The sequence below is a fragment of the Vigna umbellata genome, unplaced genomic scaffold (assembly GCF_029865625.1).
Source record: "Vigna umbellata cultivar VRB3 unplaced genomic scaffold, Vumbellata_1.0 scaffold_684, whole genome shotgun sequence".
In the NCBI taxonomy this organism is placed as follows: Eukaryota; Viridiplantae; Streptophyta; class Magnoliopsida; order Fabales; family Fabaceae; genus Vigna; species Vigna umbellata.
The window spans coordinates 19596-35687 of NW_028274451.1; the positions used below are offsets into that span (position 1 = coordinate 19596).

The window sequence follows — 16092 nt, forward strand, 5'->3', positions numbered from 1 at the left end:
AAATGGTTTTTACGCGGAAGGATGATTTTAATGTTTTAATATAATATAATGATACGTTGATACTATTTTTTTTATAATATTTTAACATCATTTATTAATTTATATTAGTATTTATAATTATTATTATTGATGATAAAACAATTTTAGACCAATCATAAATAACACATAAATAATATTATAATATTTTTAAAAAATATTATCAAAATACCATTATCGTTTAATATATACTATGTAGTTGATTTTTTTCTTTTTCAACTGCTGTGATGATAAACATATATATGTGTGGACAGTGGGTCAGTTGTGGGTTAAAGAAATATCCAGAGACTGACGACTCTGCACAGATTAGCGTGAACATGAAGTCGAATTTTGGTGTTTTCGTACTTTTCTCTCTTCTACTGGTACCTCTTGAATCTGTTTCACAAACTATGTTGCTCTTTTGTACTTTGATTTCTACTTTTGTCAAATCTAAGGTTTCTGTCTGTGTTTAAAATACCTTAAAGTTTTGTCTTCATTGAAACTCATAGGTTGGAAGTTTGAGCAGCGCAAGAAAAGACCTGAAAGGATATTGGGAAGAGACGATGAAGGAAGAAGCTATGCCAGAAGCAATTAAAGACCTTATCGAGGATTCCCATGTTTCAGAAGCAGGGAAGGATCGTTTTGTTAGGAACTTCGATGTAAAACCTAATGTCATACTATATCACACCCATGTTGTCCCCATGAAACAGATGCAGCAGAAGAATCAAGACTGAAGCTCCCATACACATATATGCAACAAATGTGAGGGATAGAAGTCTTGTTTAGCACCAGATTAATTACTGTTTTTAAATTTCTACTAAAAGTTTGAAGCCCTTTTAGTATAGATGTAATAGCTTTTAATCCTGGTGTTTATCTAGTAGTAATCCTTCTTTTAATAAATTTGCAGCATCTTGCTTTTAATCAATTTCTCACAATAATACTGCAGAATACATACTTTTCTCAACTCTCCCTCTCCCGATATTGTTGAGAATCCTCATAGATTGTTTGGTGGATCTCACAGATTAAAATAATCGTGTTTTTTTTTATCTTCTAAATCTCACAATTAATACATTTTTTTTATCTTCTAAATCTCACAATTAATACATAGTTGTCCAGAAAAAATTCAACTGGATGATGCTCTAAACTTCTAATGAAATTACTCCATCTATCACGTATTCATCTCTATATTTGTTTGAGATTTTTCTATGGAAACACAAACACACAGAAAAAGAAGGAATATAAAACCATTTTCTTAAAATCAAATAGTTAAAAACAAACAAGAAACATTCTCGTTCGGTTTCACAATAACAATATAATTAAGTTTTGTAAAAAAAATAATAATAATTCACTATTTTTTGTTATGTTTTTAGTGAAGCATTCATTATTTTTTACATCAAAATCAGTTTAAAGTATATTGTTTAGAGTATATAAGTAGTTAATATCACTTTATAATTTTGTGATGTAATAGTTTTGTGAGCTTGAATTTAATTTAACATAAGTCAATTTAACAAAAAATTTTGTTTGTTCATTTTATGTATCACCCACTTAACATTTTAAACTTAAATTATAATTATTTCATGAACATAATATAAGTATTACTCAAATAGGATACGAGCGAATAAATTGATAACTTAAAGAATATTAATACTTATATATATATATATATATATATATATATATATATTTATTGTTTATATTGATTTACTCACGTGTGCTTAATCTCTTACAAAATTTAATATAAAATATTATTATAGTCAAATTTGAACAAAAGTCGCATAAGTGTTTCTGTCTTAACAAATATATATGATACACAATTTTAGCTAAAGAGAAGTTATATGATAATACTGATATGATAATTATTTTCCATGTTGGAGAGGAGAAGTTATGTTTATCAGAATGGTGTGTGAAGAATGAGTTATTTTAGTTGAAAAAGAAGAAGATGAAAGTGAGAAATGATGAACACATGAAAAGACGATATACATATTCTGTACTTGGTGGCTAAGGAAAGATGCTTTTCGCCTTAATCTTTATTCCATGCAATAAAATACTTAGATGACATAAAGTCTTACGTGTAGCTTCGGCCTTCCTTTAAATATTTGATATTATTCCTTCTCTCTATAATAAACAAATTTATGCACAAAGATTGAATTTCGGGTACGTAGGGATATTTCGGTGATTTTTCCTTGCTGCACCCTATCATTATTAATTGCACCTCCACGTAATAAACTCTTTGGTTTTCAAAACTGGGAATGCGCAAAGAAGTTATGAGGGTGCAGAAATTTGGGAATGTGCAAAGAAATTATGGCTGTGCAGAAAATTGGGAATGCGCAAAGAAGTTATGGCAGTGCAGAAAATTGATATGCACAATGAAATTTGTAGCGGTGCAGAAAATTGGGAATGCGCAAAAAAGTTCATTGGCAGTGAGAAAATTGGGAAGCGCAGAGAAATAATGGTGCAGCAGAAAAAAGGCCCAATTGATTATGTCTGGGTTTTGATGAGTGTTGGGCTCTAGTTCCAAGCCCATTCTCTTTTAGATGAGTGTTGGGTTTCTGGGATATTTGAATATCTTGAATATGACCCTCTTCAAGAACAACTTCCAAGAATTCTCTGATTCTTGCATCCATAGGAACACTGCAACAAAGAAATTGGGAAATAGCAAAAGAAAAAAAAAATAATGATACTTTTTTTGACAATATTTTTTTTATAATAATTACTTTATTTATATATATATATATATATGGATGTAAAAATATATGTTGAAAGTCTTATATTAGAGAAAGACTAAAATATATAAATGTATATTTTATTTTACAAATTAATTTTATAAAATTAAGTTAATTTTATATTTTTTAATAGTAAATAATTTTATTTTATTTTTCTGTATTCATGGGTAACACGATATAAAGATTTTACTTAATGAAAATGTGGGGTTGGGTGAATCTAACTGGGATGCAACAAAACAAGTCGACAACAGATTCAAACAAGGTAGTAGTTGTACATAATGCTAACACTTTTCGTATGATTGAATTAACAAATAAACCAAATATTTACCTATTCTGTATTTAAATGAATAAAGTGGCAAGTTGTTGTCGGATCTCTATGGTAGATTTTTGTGTCGACAAATAAAGGTAGATCATGACACATGGACATAAAATAATTAACATTATCACTAATTTTAAACATGGAGAGATTTTGGCATATGTGCTGCTATGACTAGGTTGTTTCAATTTTTTTATTAATGTTTTGGTCTATTGTCCTTTTTTCTCTTTTACAAATATTTAAATATCAGAAATTCTATTAAAAATTTAAAAATTTTGAAATATTTAATAAAAATAAAATCTAATAACAACTCAACTAAAAACCTTCACATTTATTAAAAATGTGTACCCTATTCAAAATTACATAAATAAATGTAATATTTTTATCCCTTAGGTTTAGTTTGAGATAGTAATTGATGTTAGATTATGTATAGAAAAAAATTTAATAATAAATAAATAATTAAACTCTTTAATCAATTCAGTAATTTTCAAGATTTTATCAAATAATATTTTGGATTGATCTTGATAATTAAAGCTTTAGTAATCCAGTTCGACCTAGTCTGGTCCACTACGGGTTGGTTGGGGTTAAATAGGTTGTCTCACTCGCTCCCTTAATTATAAGTTTTTTAAAATAAAAAAAATTATAATTTTTTAGTTCAAATCTAAATAAATTTCACTCTAAAATGATGTTAAACCATTCAAAATAAAAAAATATCATATTATTCAAGTGTAATAAAAAAATAAGTACAACAGACGAACAAATAAGTTTTTAATATTGATAATTTATGTATCAGTTGTTCATCTGTAATATTAGAGTCTTGAATAGATAAAACTATAAAATTTTTTGTCTCTTAAAACATCTTTTTTTTATTTCATCTACGATATAATAAAAAAATTGTTAATTAATAATATTGAAACACAAAATAATAATTAACTAAATTAAATTAGGTGAGTTTGTGAGTCAATCCGGCTCACCACGGGTTCAAGTCGGTGAGTCGGGTTCTAAGTAAGTCAGATTGAAAATTAACCCGCATAAAAATATTACATTTGTTTTAAACCCAACCCAACTCAAATTCTAGTGGGCCGAGTTGGTTCGCGGGTTACAACCTATTTTCACACAACTATTAATAATAATGTAAATGGATAAATGTATAATCTTTCACATTATTAAGCACCTTACATTTCTTTTTAAATTTTTTTTTTGACCAAGATGAAAGAAGGAAGCATTAATATGTATGTATTTAGAGACGATAACTACAATTTCTTTATGTAATATTGGTAAGTTGTTTGTTTAATTTTAATATTTTTAATTTGATCTCTTGTTAAATTAAAATATTATTTATAATTTTTACACAATTAATCTTTCATAATACATTTATCTTTAATCATAAATTTAAATTAATGAGTTTTACTCAAAGACTGAAGTTAGTAAGAAATCTAATAATCTGATAACACGCGGTATATGATGGGTTCAAATTCTTTTTCCAAGAATAATCTATATTTTATGAATTAATTTAATAAGTTAGATCAGTGTTGTTAATTAAATGTTTAAAATGATTAATTGTTTTATACATGTGCTTGATTTCAATTCATTTATGGAGTATGTTATTTGTATCATTGATTGGTTTTATGACCGTGTTTTATACTAGGTAGATAATATTATAAAATAAAATAAAAACGTGCAAAATAATTATTTGTTTCAATATGTAATATATTTGAATGATTAAATAAATATTATGTCCTATAAATTTATATGTTTGTATATATTTCAAGGTTAATTTTTCAATAGAAAGCTCTCACTCCTTCACTTTCTCTCTTTCTCTCTTAGTCACACACATAGAGTCCTGACTCCCTCCCTATTTCTCTTTGTTTATTCTTTCATTGAACATTTTTGTGGTTAAAACTTCATTGTTTTTGTTTTTTATATGTGTTTTGTATATGAATGTATGTGGTGTGTTGTGTTAGGGAAAAAATAAGAGAAATGTGAAGACTTGAACAGATGTGGAAAATCCGTTCAGTCTTCAACAGATCTTGAGATTTGTCCACGGATATCGAGATCCGTTGAAAACTAGACGAATTTTTCACATTTATTCAAGTTTCTGCGTTACAACTCTTTTAATTTTTCTTGTTTTTAGTTTATTAATTTTTTTTTGTAAATTTTAGTTTTTGAACATTGTAAATGTTTATTTGTGTAGATTTTACATAATTTAATATTTTTTGTGTATAAAATTTTTTTTAAAAATAAAACAAATTGTTCAAAGAAAAAAGTGAGGAAATGAGAGCTACTGAATTAGGTTTTTAAAAAAGTGAAAGGTTGGAAGATGTGTTATTCAGTAAATCTTTACATCAATTCAGTAAAACTTTTAACTATAAGATAAAACGAAAATGAAGAGGCGAGGGAGTAACCCTCTTACTTTTTGCATATAAAATTGTTAATATTTAAAAATTGATGTCACGCTATCCACGTATTATTATTGTACTTTAATTACACGAAGGTCCACTTTGATCGGATCTTTTTCAGCGAATCTTAGTATTGACTGTGTTTGTTCTATCTGATAATAATTTCACTCAATTATTTTATTTTACTATAAATTTGATAACATCATACATAGCAGCTTAAATATTTTATAATATATACGACGATAATGCTTAGATATTATCTCTTCCTTTTCAACTGCCGTTTAAGTTTTTCTTAGAAATCATTAAACATAATAAATAAATCATTTTAGTAAAAGAATTGTGATTGTACGTTAAAGAAGTAGGGATGTAAGTTCGATTACTCTGAAATGAATACTTATTAAGGAATTTACATTAGTTTGTTAAACAATCGTGTGAGTTTTCAATTTTTATGAATAAAAAAATGAAGCTAATTTTTTTATTATTTTATTTACGTTTATTATTTTATTGAGTAATAAATCCATAAATCTGAAGAATTTATCGAATCATGGAGGTGTAATTAAAGTGTTAAAGGTTGCATTGGTCACTTTACGCTATTTAATATTATCTTTTTCTTTAAAAATATAAAAGTTAATTTTTTCAAAATATCATTTTACTTGTATAAACTCTTTTTTTCTTATTACTATTTTCTAACCTAGTATGGTTGAAAGAATTTGTTGTGACAATTGTAGAGAGGGACAACACACATATACACATAGATCTCCATATTGGTAAGATATTGTCCGTTTTAGGTTAAGCTTTTACATATTTATTTTTGATACCACTTCAAAAAGCTTCTTACCAATGAAGGTATTTTATGTGTATATAAACTCATATCTATATCTTATTTTATCTAATGTGAAACTTTGCTTGTATTCAACAGCAATAACGTGCAAAGAGATACCTAAGCTAAGAATAGGCTATAAATAGAGAAGGTTACTTGCAAGTCCTTCACATTTCAACACTCTTCAAAATGAGGTCTTTTCTTGCTCTGCTTGTCCTTTTCGTCTTCCTGGTATGTTTTCATTTCTCCTACCTTATGCCTTAACTTTACTTACATTTACATTTTATTTCCAACTCAATTTTACCATTCTATTTATCTTTATAATTGTCAAATATTTGCATTATAAATTACGTTCAACAACAACTTTGTCCTATTTTTTTTTCTATGAATGAAAATTTTATTTAATGTCCAAGTAAGTTACTGGCTTAAATTTTGAACGTTACTGGCACATAAGCCTTCCCATAGAAATTACAACCTATGCTAATTCAAATATCATAAGACATAAATTAGATCAAGACCTGTATAAAATTTTATGTAGTAAAAAGTCAAAATTTATATTATTGAAAAAGAATTTCAAAAGTAAAAGTTCGTTTTACATACTTACTTATATATATAAACGTTTATTATTATAATTAGCATAAATACAGGTGTTATCGTGTATGTATGTAAGTATTTTTTTAATATCTATAAATTATTTATATTTTAAAAATAATAATTCAAATGGTAAAATTTAAAAAAAAAACTAAAAATGTATGCAGTTATGGATAAAATTAATTTTAGTTCTTAAAATAAAAAATATTATAAGTAATATTATGTAAATAATTGTTTATTATGAATAATCATTTAAATTTGAAAATATAGTTATAAAAGTGTAAATAATTATTTTATAATAAGTAATTGTTTAAATTTAAAAAGTAGTTACTAAAATAATAAAATTAAAAAATATTTTTTTATTATGAATAATTATTTAAATTTAAAAAATAGTAATTAAGAGAATAAAATTAGAAAAATAGAAAAGACACCAATGAAGTCATATCGTAGTTTCTTAAAATCATATATTATTCATAAATTTTAAGCATTTTTATAAAGAGTCAAACCTATAAGCTTGTTAACAATAAAATTGTTCCATGTGTAAAGATCTTATTTTAATTAAGTAAATTATGTCATGTAAGGAAAGTTAGATTTATCTCCTACAATATATAATTGAGACAATTCTACCTAATCCTATATGCCGTAAGTAGTAGTTACATTTTCTTTTCTAGTTTGTTTTACATGGAATTTTTCTATGGGGCTATTAGTTTATTAATATCTATAAACATAAAGCTATGTACATATATATGCCTAAAACTTTATGCCAAATAAGATTTTTAATTAATTAATATCACGAGTGAAAATTTTAAAAAGTCATGCGAAATCTAAAAACAAGATTATGTTAAGGTGAACAACAATATTTATACCTTCAATCTTTAAATGTGTTATACATTTTAATTAAGTAAATTGTTGTTTAATATCCAGCCAATTTTTACATTTACTTATCATATTATTTATTTTTTGTTTAAATGTGACTCGAATTATAATAATTATTTTCGAACGAAAACAGTGACATAATTTATTTAAGATATAGTATACTATGATTTGCCTTTTGGTAGTAATTAATTTTGTTTTTTTCTTTATTCGAGAAGTTTGCAACAAATGTGGAATCAAGAAAAATGGGAGGAGAATATTGGAAAATGGTCACGAAACATCAGGATATGCCAGAAGAATTTAAAGGTCTTCCAACTTATGAAAATGATGAAGTTTATGTTAAGAGGGAAAGCAAAGTTGATGCAAAGGAAAAAAATAAAGCTATGAAAATTTTTGAACCAAGGCCTAATGTTTCAGCTTATGGTGATAATGATGTTCAAGAAAAGGAAAGAAACCAAGTCGATAAATATTTTGAACCAAGACCTAATGTTTCAGCTTATGGTGACAATGACATTGATGCAAAGAAGAAGAAAGAAGTTAAAGAAGATTTTGAACCAAGACCTAATGTTTCAGCTTATGGTGACAACGACATTGATGCAAAGAAGAAGAAAGAAGTTAAAGAAGATTTTGAACCAAGACCTAATGTTTCAGCTTATGGTGACAACGACATTGATGCAAAGAAAAAGAAAGAAGTTAAAGAGGATTTTGAACCAAGACCTAATGTTTCAGCTTATGGTGACAATGACATTGATGCAAAGAAGAAGAAAGAAGTTAAAGAAGATTTTGAACCAAGACCTAATGTTTCAGCTTATGGTGACAACGACATTGATGCAAAGAAGAAGAAAGAAGTTAAAGAAGATTTTGAACCAAGACCTAATGTTTCAGCTTATGGTGACAACGACATTGATGCAAAGAAGAAGAAAGAAGTTAAAGAAGATTTTGAACCAAGACCTAATATTTCAGCTTATGGTGACAACGACATTGATCCAAAGAAGAAGAAAGAAGTTAAAGAAGATTTTGAACCAAGACCTAATGTTTCAGCATATGGTGACAATGAAGTTGGTGTAAAGGAAAAGAAGAAAGTTGTGAAAGATTTTGAACCAAGACCTAATGTTTCAGCTTATGGTGATAACAACATGGACGCAAAGAAAAAGAAAGATGTTGAAGGAGATTTTGAACCAAGACCTAATGTGTCAGGTTATGATAATGATAACATCAAAGAGAAGCAAGAGGATAAAATTATACCAAATTTTCAATTTACCTATGACGAATAAACGAAGAAAGCTATAACTACTAATGATATCACGTAATAATAAAGTTTGTGTGCCATGTATCCAATGAATAATATGAAATAGTATATTATGGTTTTTATTTAAAGAATTATGATTATAGTTGATTGCTTATTATGGTTAAGAAAATAAAAAATATAACTTATTTGAAGGTAGATTATTAATACAAAAATCACAACAAAATGGAATTAAATTTTTGTTTTAACTTTTTTTGAAAAGTTAAAACCTATTCTCTACCATAATTTTTCAAGGAATCAATAATCAGTTGAAATATTTTCTGAATTAACTTAAATCTTTCTGGCATGTAGCACTTGCATAATTTGGTTATTTGAAGACTCTACGAGTTCTGATAGCTCAGAAAATTCACTGACCTTTCCAAATTTTACAAAATGCATCATCAAGAGATGGTGTTTTCTGCTGATGGTCATTGTATCTGTTGATTTATAAGGAGTTCTGTGGCTGTTTTGTCATTGTTTGTGTTGATTGATTTTGCTGTCTGTCATTTAGTTAGCAATAAGATGATCAACTGTTTAAACATTTTTTGAACTTTTAGCTAGTGATTGCGTTTTGTTGGAAGACCAGGGTTATGATTGTTAATTTCCTACTCAGTTGTATGATGTGTCTGACGCGCAGATTTTTATCTATGTACCAATTGCTTCAGTAATGGAAAATTTGGCTCTGGCATGTCTTCCTTGGAGTTTTTACTCAGGAGACTCTCTTGCTCGATGAAGCATTTTAGAACTTTATGAAGAAAATTGGAATGAAATTTCAGAACACGTTGCAACAAAATCAAAAAGCTCATAGTATATTACACTTTGTTCAAATGCTAATTGAGGATGCCTATGTTGATTGTCGCATAGAAAAAAAAATATTACACACCAATTTTTCTTACACTTCTCTTTTTTTTTTTGTCTTACCTTCTCTAAATTTCACTCTCTAGTACCAGTCAGTTGTTTTGGACAAATGTTTCTTGGAAAAATCTAAATGCCCGTCTAATATATTTTTTCACGCAAAATATAGACATTTTTTAGTAATCGTATCTAATATTTGACATCTATTTTTTATGATCAGAGTCTAAATCAGGATCATATTTATATTTAAATGATTTATTTTGTATAATTAATTTAACATAATATTAGTTCATCACGCTCCATGAAAAAAGAAATGAACTTTGGCCAACACGTAGTCATCGGGCCAGACAGTCGAATTCAACTTCAACACGATCGATTTTGAATCTTCTGTAATGGGTCCGACGCTGCCCTCCAACAAAGCAATAAGATGCACATTTTGAATTGGTTGCGACCAACAGAATCCAGAAAAAGGAATATGAGCGATTTATCGAAGATTGTCGTAAGTTTTGGTTTAACTATTAACGCTAAAAGTAGATAAAAAAACTGAAAGCATGCATGGCTGGATTATCTAATTAGGTTAAAGATAGGAAGAGAAACGTTGCAGTGAAAAATGAATTATACGCTGCATTGTAGGTGACATTTTTTGGTTCCATATTACAATATTGCATAATAATTATTCACCATGCTTCTCTCTTTCTGTGGATAACCTCCTGTCCTTTGCTCTCAGGTAGCATTCTCTTTTTCTTACGTACGTACCCCCTCGTGCATGCATGCATGCAAAAAATATCAGCATGCACCTTCGTATATTCCCGCCTTCAAAATCAAAACATGCACAAGGATATATGTTTATACAATTTGTTTACTGTGGCAGGTTTCGCAAGTTGCAGAATCCTTACGTGAGGGAGAGGGCCAGGTTTCTCTCTCTCTTTAACCTTCCCTTCCGTTGGAGAAGAAGTCATCCTTCCAAATGGCTTCTGATTCCAATTCCGATTCCCCACCACCACCAGATTCATCACCCCCACCCCCACCACCGCCGGACAATTCATCTCCTCCCCCACCGTCACAGGACAATTCACCACCTCCTCCCTCGTCAAGCGATAAGAAATCTCCGCCCCCGCCGTCTAATTCATCTCCATCTCCACCTCCGCCACCACCACCACCACCTCCTCCTCCTGATAAGAAATCAGGTAACCGCGAGTCACCGCCGCCCCCACATTCTGGCCATCATTTTTCTCCTCCTCCACCTTCAAAGAACCGGTTGTCTCCACCCAAGTCATCATCTTCAAGCTCGTCAGGAGACAGTGGAAACCAATCATTGAGCACGCCAATTATAATAGTAATCGCAGCAGCAGCTGTGATTTTTCTCCTTCTCCTCCTCATGGTCATCTTTGCGTGTATAAAAAGAAAAAAGAAATCTCAGTTACCCATTGATTACTGCCATAATCAACCTGATGGTATTTTTTTTTTTATATTAAAGACAAATCCATGTGATGAACTTGGATTTGAGCACTCTTTTATTATCACTTCAAAGTTCTTAGAAATTATAGATGATGTCAATATCATTCTTATTTTTTCCATTTAAAATTTGTGAACTGCTGTGTTCTTCGAACAATTATAAGATGGTTGACGAATAATTAATGGGTACATGCAGATGGGTTTCACAAAAGCGAGTTTGGGTACAACAACAATAAGGTTGAGCATGTTATGCATATTCCTCCATATCCAGTTCCAGTTGGAGGTTGGTCAGCAACCCAGGGTGTTAGTTCTGACATGAGCACTGCCAGTTACTCTGGGCCCCATGGTCCCGTTTTGCCACCTCCGCACCCCACGGTGGCTCTCGGATTCAACCAAAGCTCTTTCACTTTCGAGGAGCTCTCGGCTGCCACTGCTGGCTTTAGCCAACACAACCTGCTGGGCCAGGGTGGCTTCGGATTCGTCCACAAAGGTGTTCTACCCAATGGCAAGGAAATTGCAGTGAAGAGCCTCAAATCCACTAATGGCCAAGGAGACAGAGAATTCCAAGCTGAGGTTGACATCATCAGCCGCGTCCACCATCGCCATCTCGTCTCTCTCGTCGGCTATTGCATCTCACAATCCAACAAGCTCCTCGTTTATGAGTTTGTGCCTAACAATACCCTCGAATACCACCTTCATCGTGCGTTCTCTCTTTCTTTCTAAAATTTCTTCAATTTTCCTCTTAGCCCTAACTTCACCAGTTTTATATAATTCAACTACTGGGTTCCATGAATACTTTTCTTTACACCGTTTATTGTATCTATACGATGAAAACCTGTCAACTTTTTTTCAGGAAAGGGTCAACCTGTGATGGATTGGAATACCAGGCTAAAAATTGCGATCGGATCGGCTAAAGGACTTGCTTATTTACATGAGGATTGTAAGTTATCTCTGACTATTCTTTTAATGATTAACGAGGAGGCCAACGTTAACATGACCTCTAACATTAACTAGGTCACCCTCGTATCATTCACCGAGACGTAAAGGGTGCAAACATTCTACTTGAAAACAACTTCGAAGCCAAAGTAAGTTATCTATGTCTAAGCGTTTCTTCTGGGATTACTTAATTAACAATTGGATCTATCCATTCAGGTGGCAGATTTTGGGTTGGCAAAGATTAGTCAAGACACTTCCACTCACGTTTCCACTCGTGTAATGGGAACATTCGGGTAAGAAATTAAACTGTAAATTATGTATGATACGTTTTTTCAAGTTTCAAGCAATGAAAGTGAATTAGTTTGCCAAACATTTCAGGTATTTGGCTCCAGAATATGCATCAACCGGTAAGCTAACTGACAAATCTGATGTGTTCTCGTTCGGTATTATGCTTTTGGAGCTCATAACAGGTCGGGAACCTGTGGATAACACTGGGGAATTTGAAGATAGTTTGGCCGACTGGGTAAGTATATATAGTTTTTAATTAATTCCCACGTACTTTCAATAACTTTAGATTTATAATTAATTTGAACCTTTCAGTTTGGGAGTTTGTGAATGTTTCCCATACTTATAATATAATAATGTCTATTTGTTCCATATCTATCTATGTGCATGAACAGGCTAGACCACTCTGTACAAAGGCAATGGAGGATGGAAGTTTTGAAGGGCTTGTGGATCAACGTTTAGAGGGTAATTATGACGAGCGCCAAATGTCATGTATGGTGGCTTGTGCTGCATTTAGCGTAAGGTACTCGGCAAAGAAGCGACCGAAAATGAGTCAGGTAATACTAATCATGGTTTATTATTTATCATACTGCATTCATTTGACTTTCATGTTCTCTTTTTAACTTAAATTATGATGGATATGAATGAATGAATTAGATTGTGAGAGTGCTGGAGGGTGATGTGTCAGTAGAAGTGCTTGGTTACGAGGGAGTGAAACCTGGGTTCGGCGGCGAAAGCGGGGAATATAAAGCTGACATGATGAAGTTCAGGAAACTAGCGTTAGAAGAGAGTGGCAGTGAACAATCATCTGCTGAATATGGCAATGCCGGCAGGAGGGTAGGAGCCCGAATGCACACTCCTTAATTCATGCATGCCATTTGTGATTTCATCATCAACTGAACTTTAAGGATATTAACTCCTGATCTTGCCACAAGTTTTTAATGATGTTCTCATTTGGCATAAGAGGGATCCAACAAGTTAAAGAAATGGAAGACACATTTCTTCAATTTATGAGTTTTAGTGAGTGATTGATTGAGTAGGATACTCTGATAGATTTGTAAACATTGGACAGTGAAGGGAATATATGTAATGTAGAACATGTGTTGTAACATTAATTAGTGGAAGCTCCTTTGTACTTCTTTTCGGATTCGGATTTATATGTTATTATAATATAAAATAGATGAAAATAATCTGAGGGCCAAATATGTCTTTTCATGTCTCTGTTTCTTTCTTCAAAGTTACCACCCATAATTTATTCAGAATCAGTACCAAGCATGTTTGGAAATACTTTTCTATCCCACTTAACAAATTTTTACAGAAACTTTATATTCATTATTTAATCTAAAAAACATTTTTTTTATCCCACAAAAAGATGAGCGATTTGCTTTAATCTCCAAATTCGGATAAGAGGAACCTCATCCGACCACCCATGAGTAGAGGGTGAATGGAGAGTTCCAATGATAAAGTAGTTTTAATAACAGTACTTCTTAAATAAACTTTAAAAATCGAGATTAAAAGTAAATATGTGTAATAAATTGAGATTGAATTGTGATTAGATTTTCACTAATTTTAGGCTCACCTCAAAAACTATAAATAGAGCTTAAAGGTAAGGAGTATCTAATCATATTTATTGTGAATTTAAGACTTTTTCTTACCCTTTTTGAATTAATTACTGACTTAAACATCGGACTACCTTTGGCAGTACCTTCGATCGGTTTGGAGAGCTGATGAAGGAGGACTTTGACTTAGAACGAACATAGGAACCATTATGGCTAAAGAATTAAAGCGTGAAGATGTGTTTTGTGTTTGGAGAACTGACGAAGGAAGACTTGGATTTAGAACGAACATAAAAACCCATATAGCTAAAGAGTTAAAGCGTGACTGTGTGTTTTGTAGAGTTGCCCGGCCCTACACCCAAAACATTTTTCCTTAAAAGTGATTGTAAAATATCCCAGTGTCAATGTCACATAAAGAGAATGTAAAATTAGGGAAGAAAATTTCTGATTAAAACTAAAAGAAATTAAATTAGAAATTGACTTAATAATTTTTTTAAAATATAATTATTCTTGTAGTTTTGAATTTTCTTTTTTGAGTTTTGTAATTTTTCATTTCGATCTTTATTGTTTTATTTTGTTTTCCGTAAAATGTTCATTTTTGCAATCCTTGAAATATTTTATTCATTTTAAACTGGTTAAATTTTAACAATGTATTTAATAAACCAAAAGTAAATTATTTACATGCTATAGAAACACAAAAAAAAAAGTATACAATGAAAGAGCTATAATAAAATTCCTTGCCTAAAAGTTTAGATTTAAAAAAAAACATATAAAAATGTTTGATCCAAAATTCATAAATGTATTAAACACCAAACAGGTGATAATTGTAAAATATTATACATGTTTTCGTTTACGTTAATTATCAACGAGATTAAAATTTTAGTAAAATTATAACTTTTTTAGTATGCTAAAAGTAATATATATATATATATATATATATATATATATATATATATTTGTCGTAATGAATTAATTATTTATCCTACATTAAAACTAACTTAGGATTAAGCAAGATCAATCCTTTCTTAATAAAACACGTTCTTACATTTTGTTTGTTTCTAATTAAACCCTATTTAGATTTTTTAACCCTAAATACACCATATAGTTTGCGATTAATTATTCTTTTAAAATTTAAATTTATTTAATAAAAATAATAGTTTAAATTAATTAAAACAATTCAACCTATTCCGGCAATCAGATTTTAATCAATAAGCTTAATTCATAATTAAGTATGAAAAATCAATTAAACTCACCTTACATATGTAATTTATCTTTATATTTATATATATTTTGTGTTAAAGTGATACTAACCCAATAACATAGATATTTTATGGACCTTAAATTGATATTGTTTCAATAAAATTAATATTTATAGTGATTCAATTATAATTCAACACTCACATGTCCTGTTTACCTTGGTTACCTTGGTTACCTGCTTATCTATTAATCTTAAGAAATACATACCTTGAATATATCATTTAGTTAATATATCACACGTTATTATGTAATATTTTTATCCAACATATTATTTTATAAGCATTTATAAAACCTGCAATGCAGAGTATGATTTAAATACAATTATCAATAACTATTACTGAACAAACTTACATCGTGTTAAATGCACATTATTTTAATTTTAATATTTCTGTTCAAACTTAAAAGTTATTTGAATTTATAAAAAATAACAAATATTATATCTATATGTTTTATATATTCATCATTACTACATGTGACGCAACATGTTTATTTTAATGTATAAAAAAAATTAATTTCAACTTATTTAATTTTACAATATTAGAAATAATGTGTATATATATATAGGATGAATGAGGGAAATAATAATTAATAAAAGTATTAAAGTAAAAGAATTAGGGAAAGCAGACAATGAAAACAAAGCTGTCTTTTTTTCATGCTGATTAAGAAAAAATGTTGTGTGGGTTGTAATGGAAGAACATGTAAGTTGTAACAAAACAAAATTAAAAA

General features: G+C 29.6%; 3 protein-coding genes across 3 annotated transcripts; all 3 read left to right on the forward strand.

The window, feature by feature from the left end:
• Positions 1-267: 267 nt before the first annotated feature.
• Positions 268-940, forward strand: LOC124848139 (uncharacterized). The gene is made up of 2 exons (XM_047325780.2): positions 268-398; positions 525-940. Exons 1-2 carry the CDS (start codon positions 279-281, stop codon positions 747-749), a joined length of 345 nt encoding a protein of 114 aa, XP_047181736.2. The 5' UTR covers positions 268-278; the 3' UTR covers positions 750-940.
• Positions 941-6462: 5522 nt separating this feature from the next.
• Positions 6463-9061, forward strand: LOC148190635 (uncharacterized). Its single transcript, XM_088102718.1, has 2 exons — positions 6463-6504; positions 7956-9061. The coding sequence occupies exons 1-2, from the start codon at positions 6463-6465 to the stop codon at positions 9009-9011; spliced, it is 1098 nt and encodes a 365-aa protein (XP_087958844.1). The 3' UTR covers positions 9012-9061.
• A 1783-nt stretch (positions 9062-10844) lies between these two features.
• LOC148190636 (putative proline-rich receptor-like protein kinase PERK6) lies at positions 10845-13666 on the forward strand. Its single transcript, XM_088102717.1, has 8 exons — positions 10845-11331; positions 11529-12032; positions 12186-12272; positions 12347-12417; positions 12485-12561; positions 12647-12791; positions 12949-13110; positions 13211-13666. The coding sequence occupies exons 1-8, from the start codon at positions 10845-10847 to the stop codon at positions 13415-13417; spliced, it is 1740 nt and encodes a 579-aa protein (XP_087958843.1). The 3' UTR covers positions 13418-13666.
• Positions 13667-16092: the final 2426 nt, after the last annotated feature.

What these genes read in the sequence shown, in the direction of transcription:
- LOC148190635 (XM_088102718.1), top strand. Translation starts at nt 6,463, where the DNA reads ATGAGGTCTTTTCTTGCTCTGCTTGTCCTTTTCGTCTTCCTG. An exon ending in TTGTCCTTTTCGTCTTCCTG is followed by an intron (nt 6,505 to 7,955) that starts GTATGTTTTCAT and finishes TTATTCGAGAAG; the next exon opens with TTTGCAACAAATGTGGAATC.
- LOC124848139 (XM_047325780.2), top strand. Translation starts at nt 279, where the DNA reads ATGTGTGGACAGTGGGTCAGTTGTGGGTTAAAGAAATATCCAGAGACT. An exon ending in TACTTTTCTCTCTTCTACTG is followed by an intron (nt 399 to 524) that starts GTACCTCTTGAA and finishes TGAAACTCATAG; the next exon opens with GTTGGAAGTTTGAGCAGCGC.
- LOC148190636 (XM_088102717.1), top strand. Translation starts at nt 10,845, where the DNA reads ATGGCTTCTGATTCCAATTCCGATTCCCCACCACCACCAGATTCATCA. An exon ending in CGTGTAATGGGAACATTCGG is followed by an intron (nt 12,562 to 12,646) that starts GTAAGAAATTAA and finishes CAAACATTTCAG; the next exon opens with GTATTTGGCTCCAGAATATG. An exon ending in AGCGACCGAAAATGAGTCAG is followed by an intron (nt 13,111 to 13,210) that starts GTAATACTAATC and finishes TGAATGAATTAG; the next exon opens with ATTGTGAGAGTGCTGGAGGG.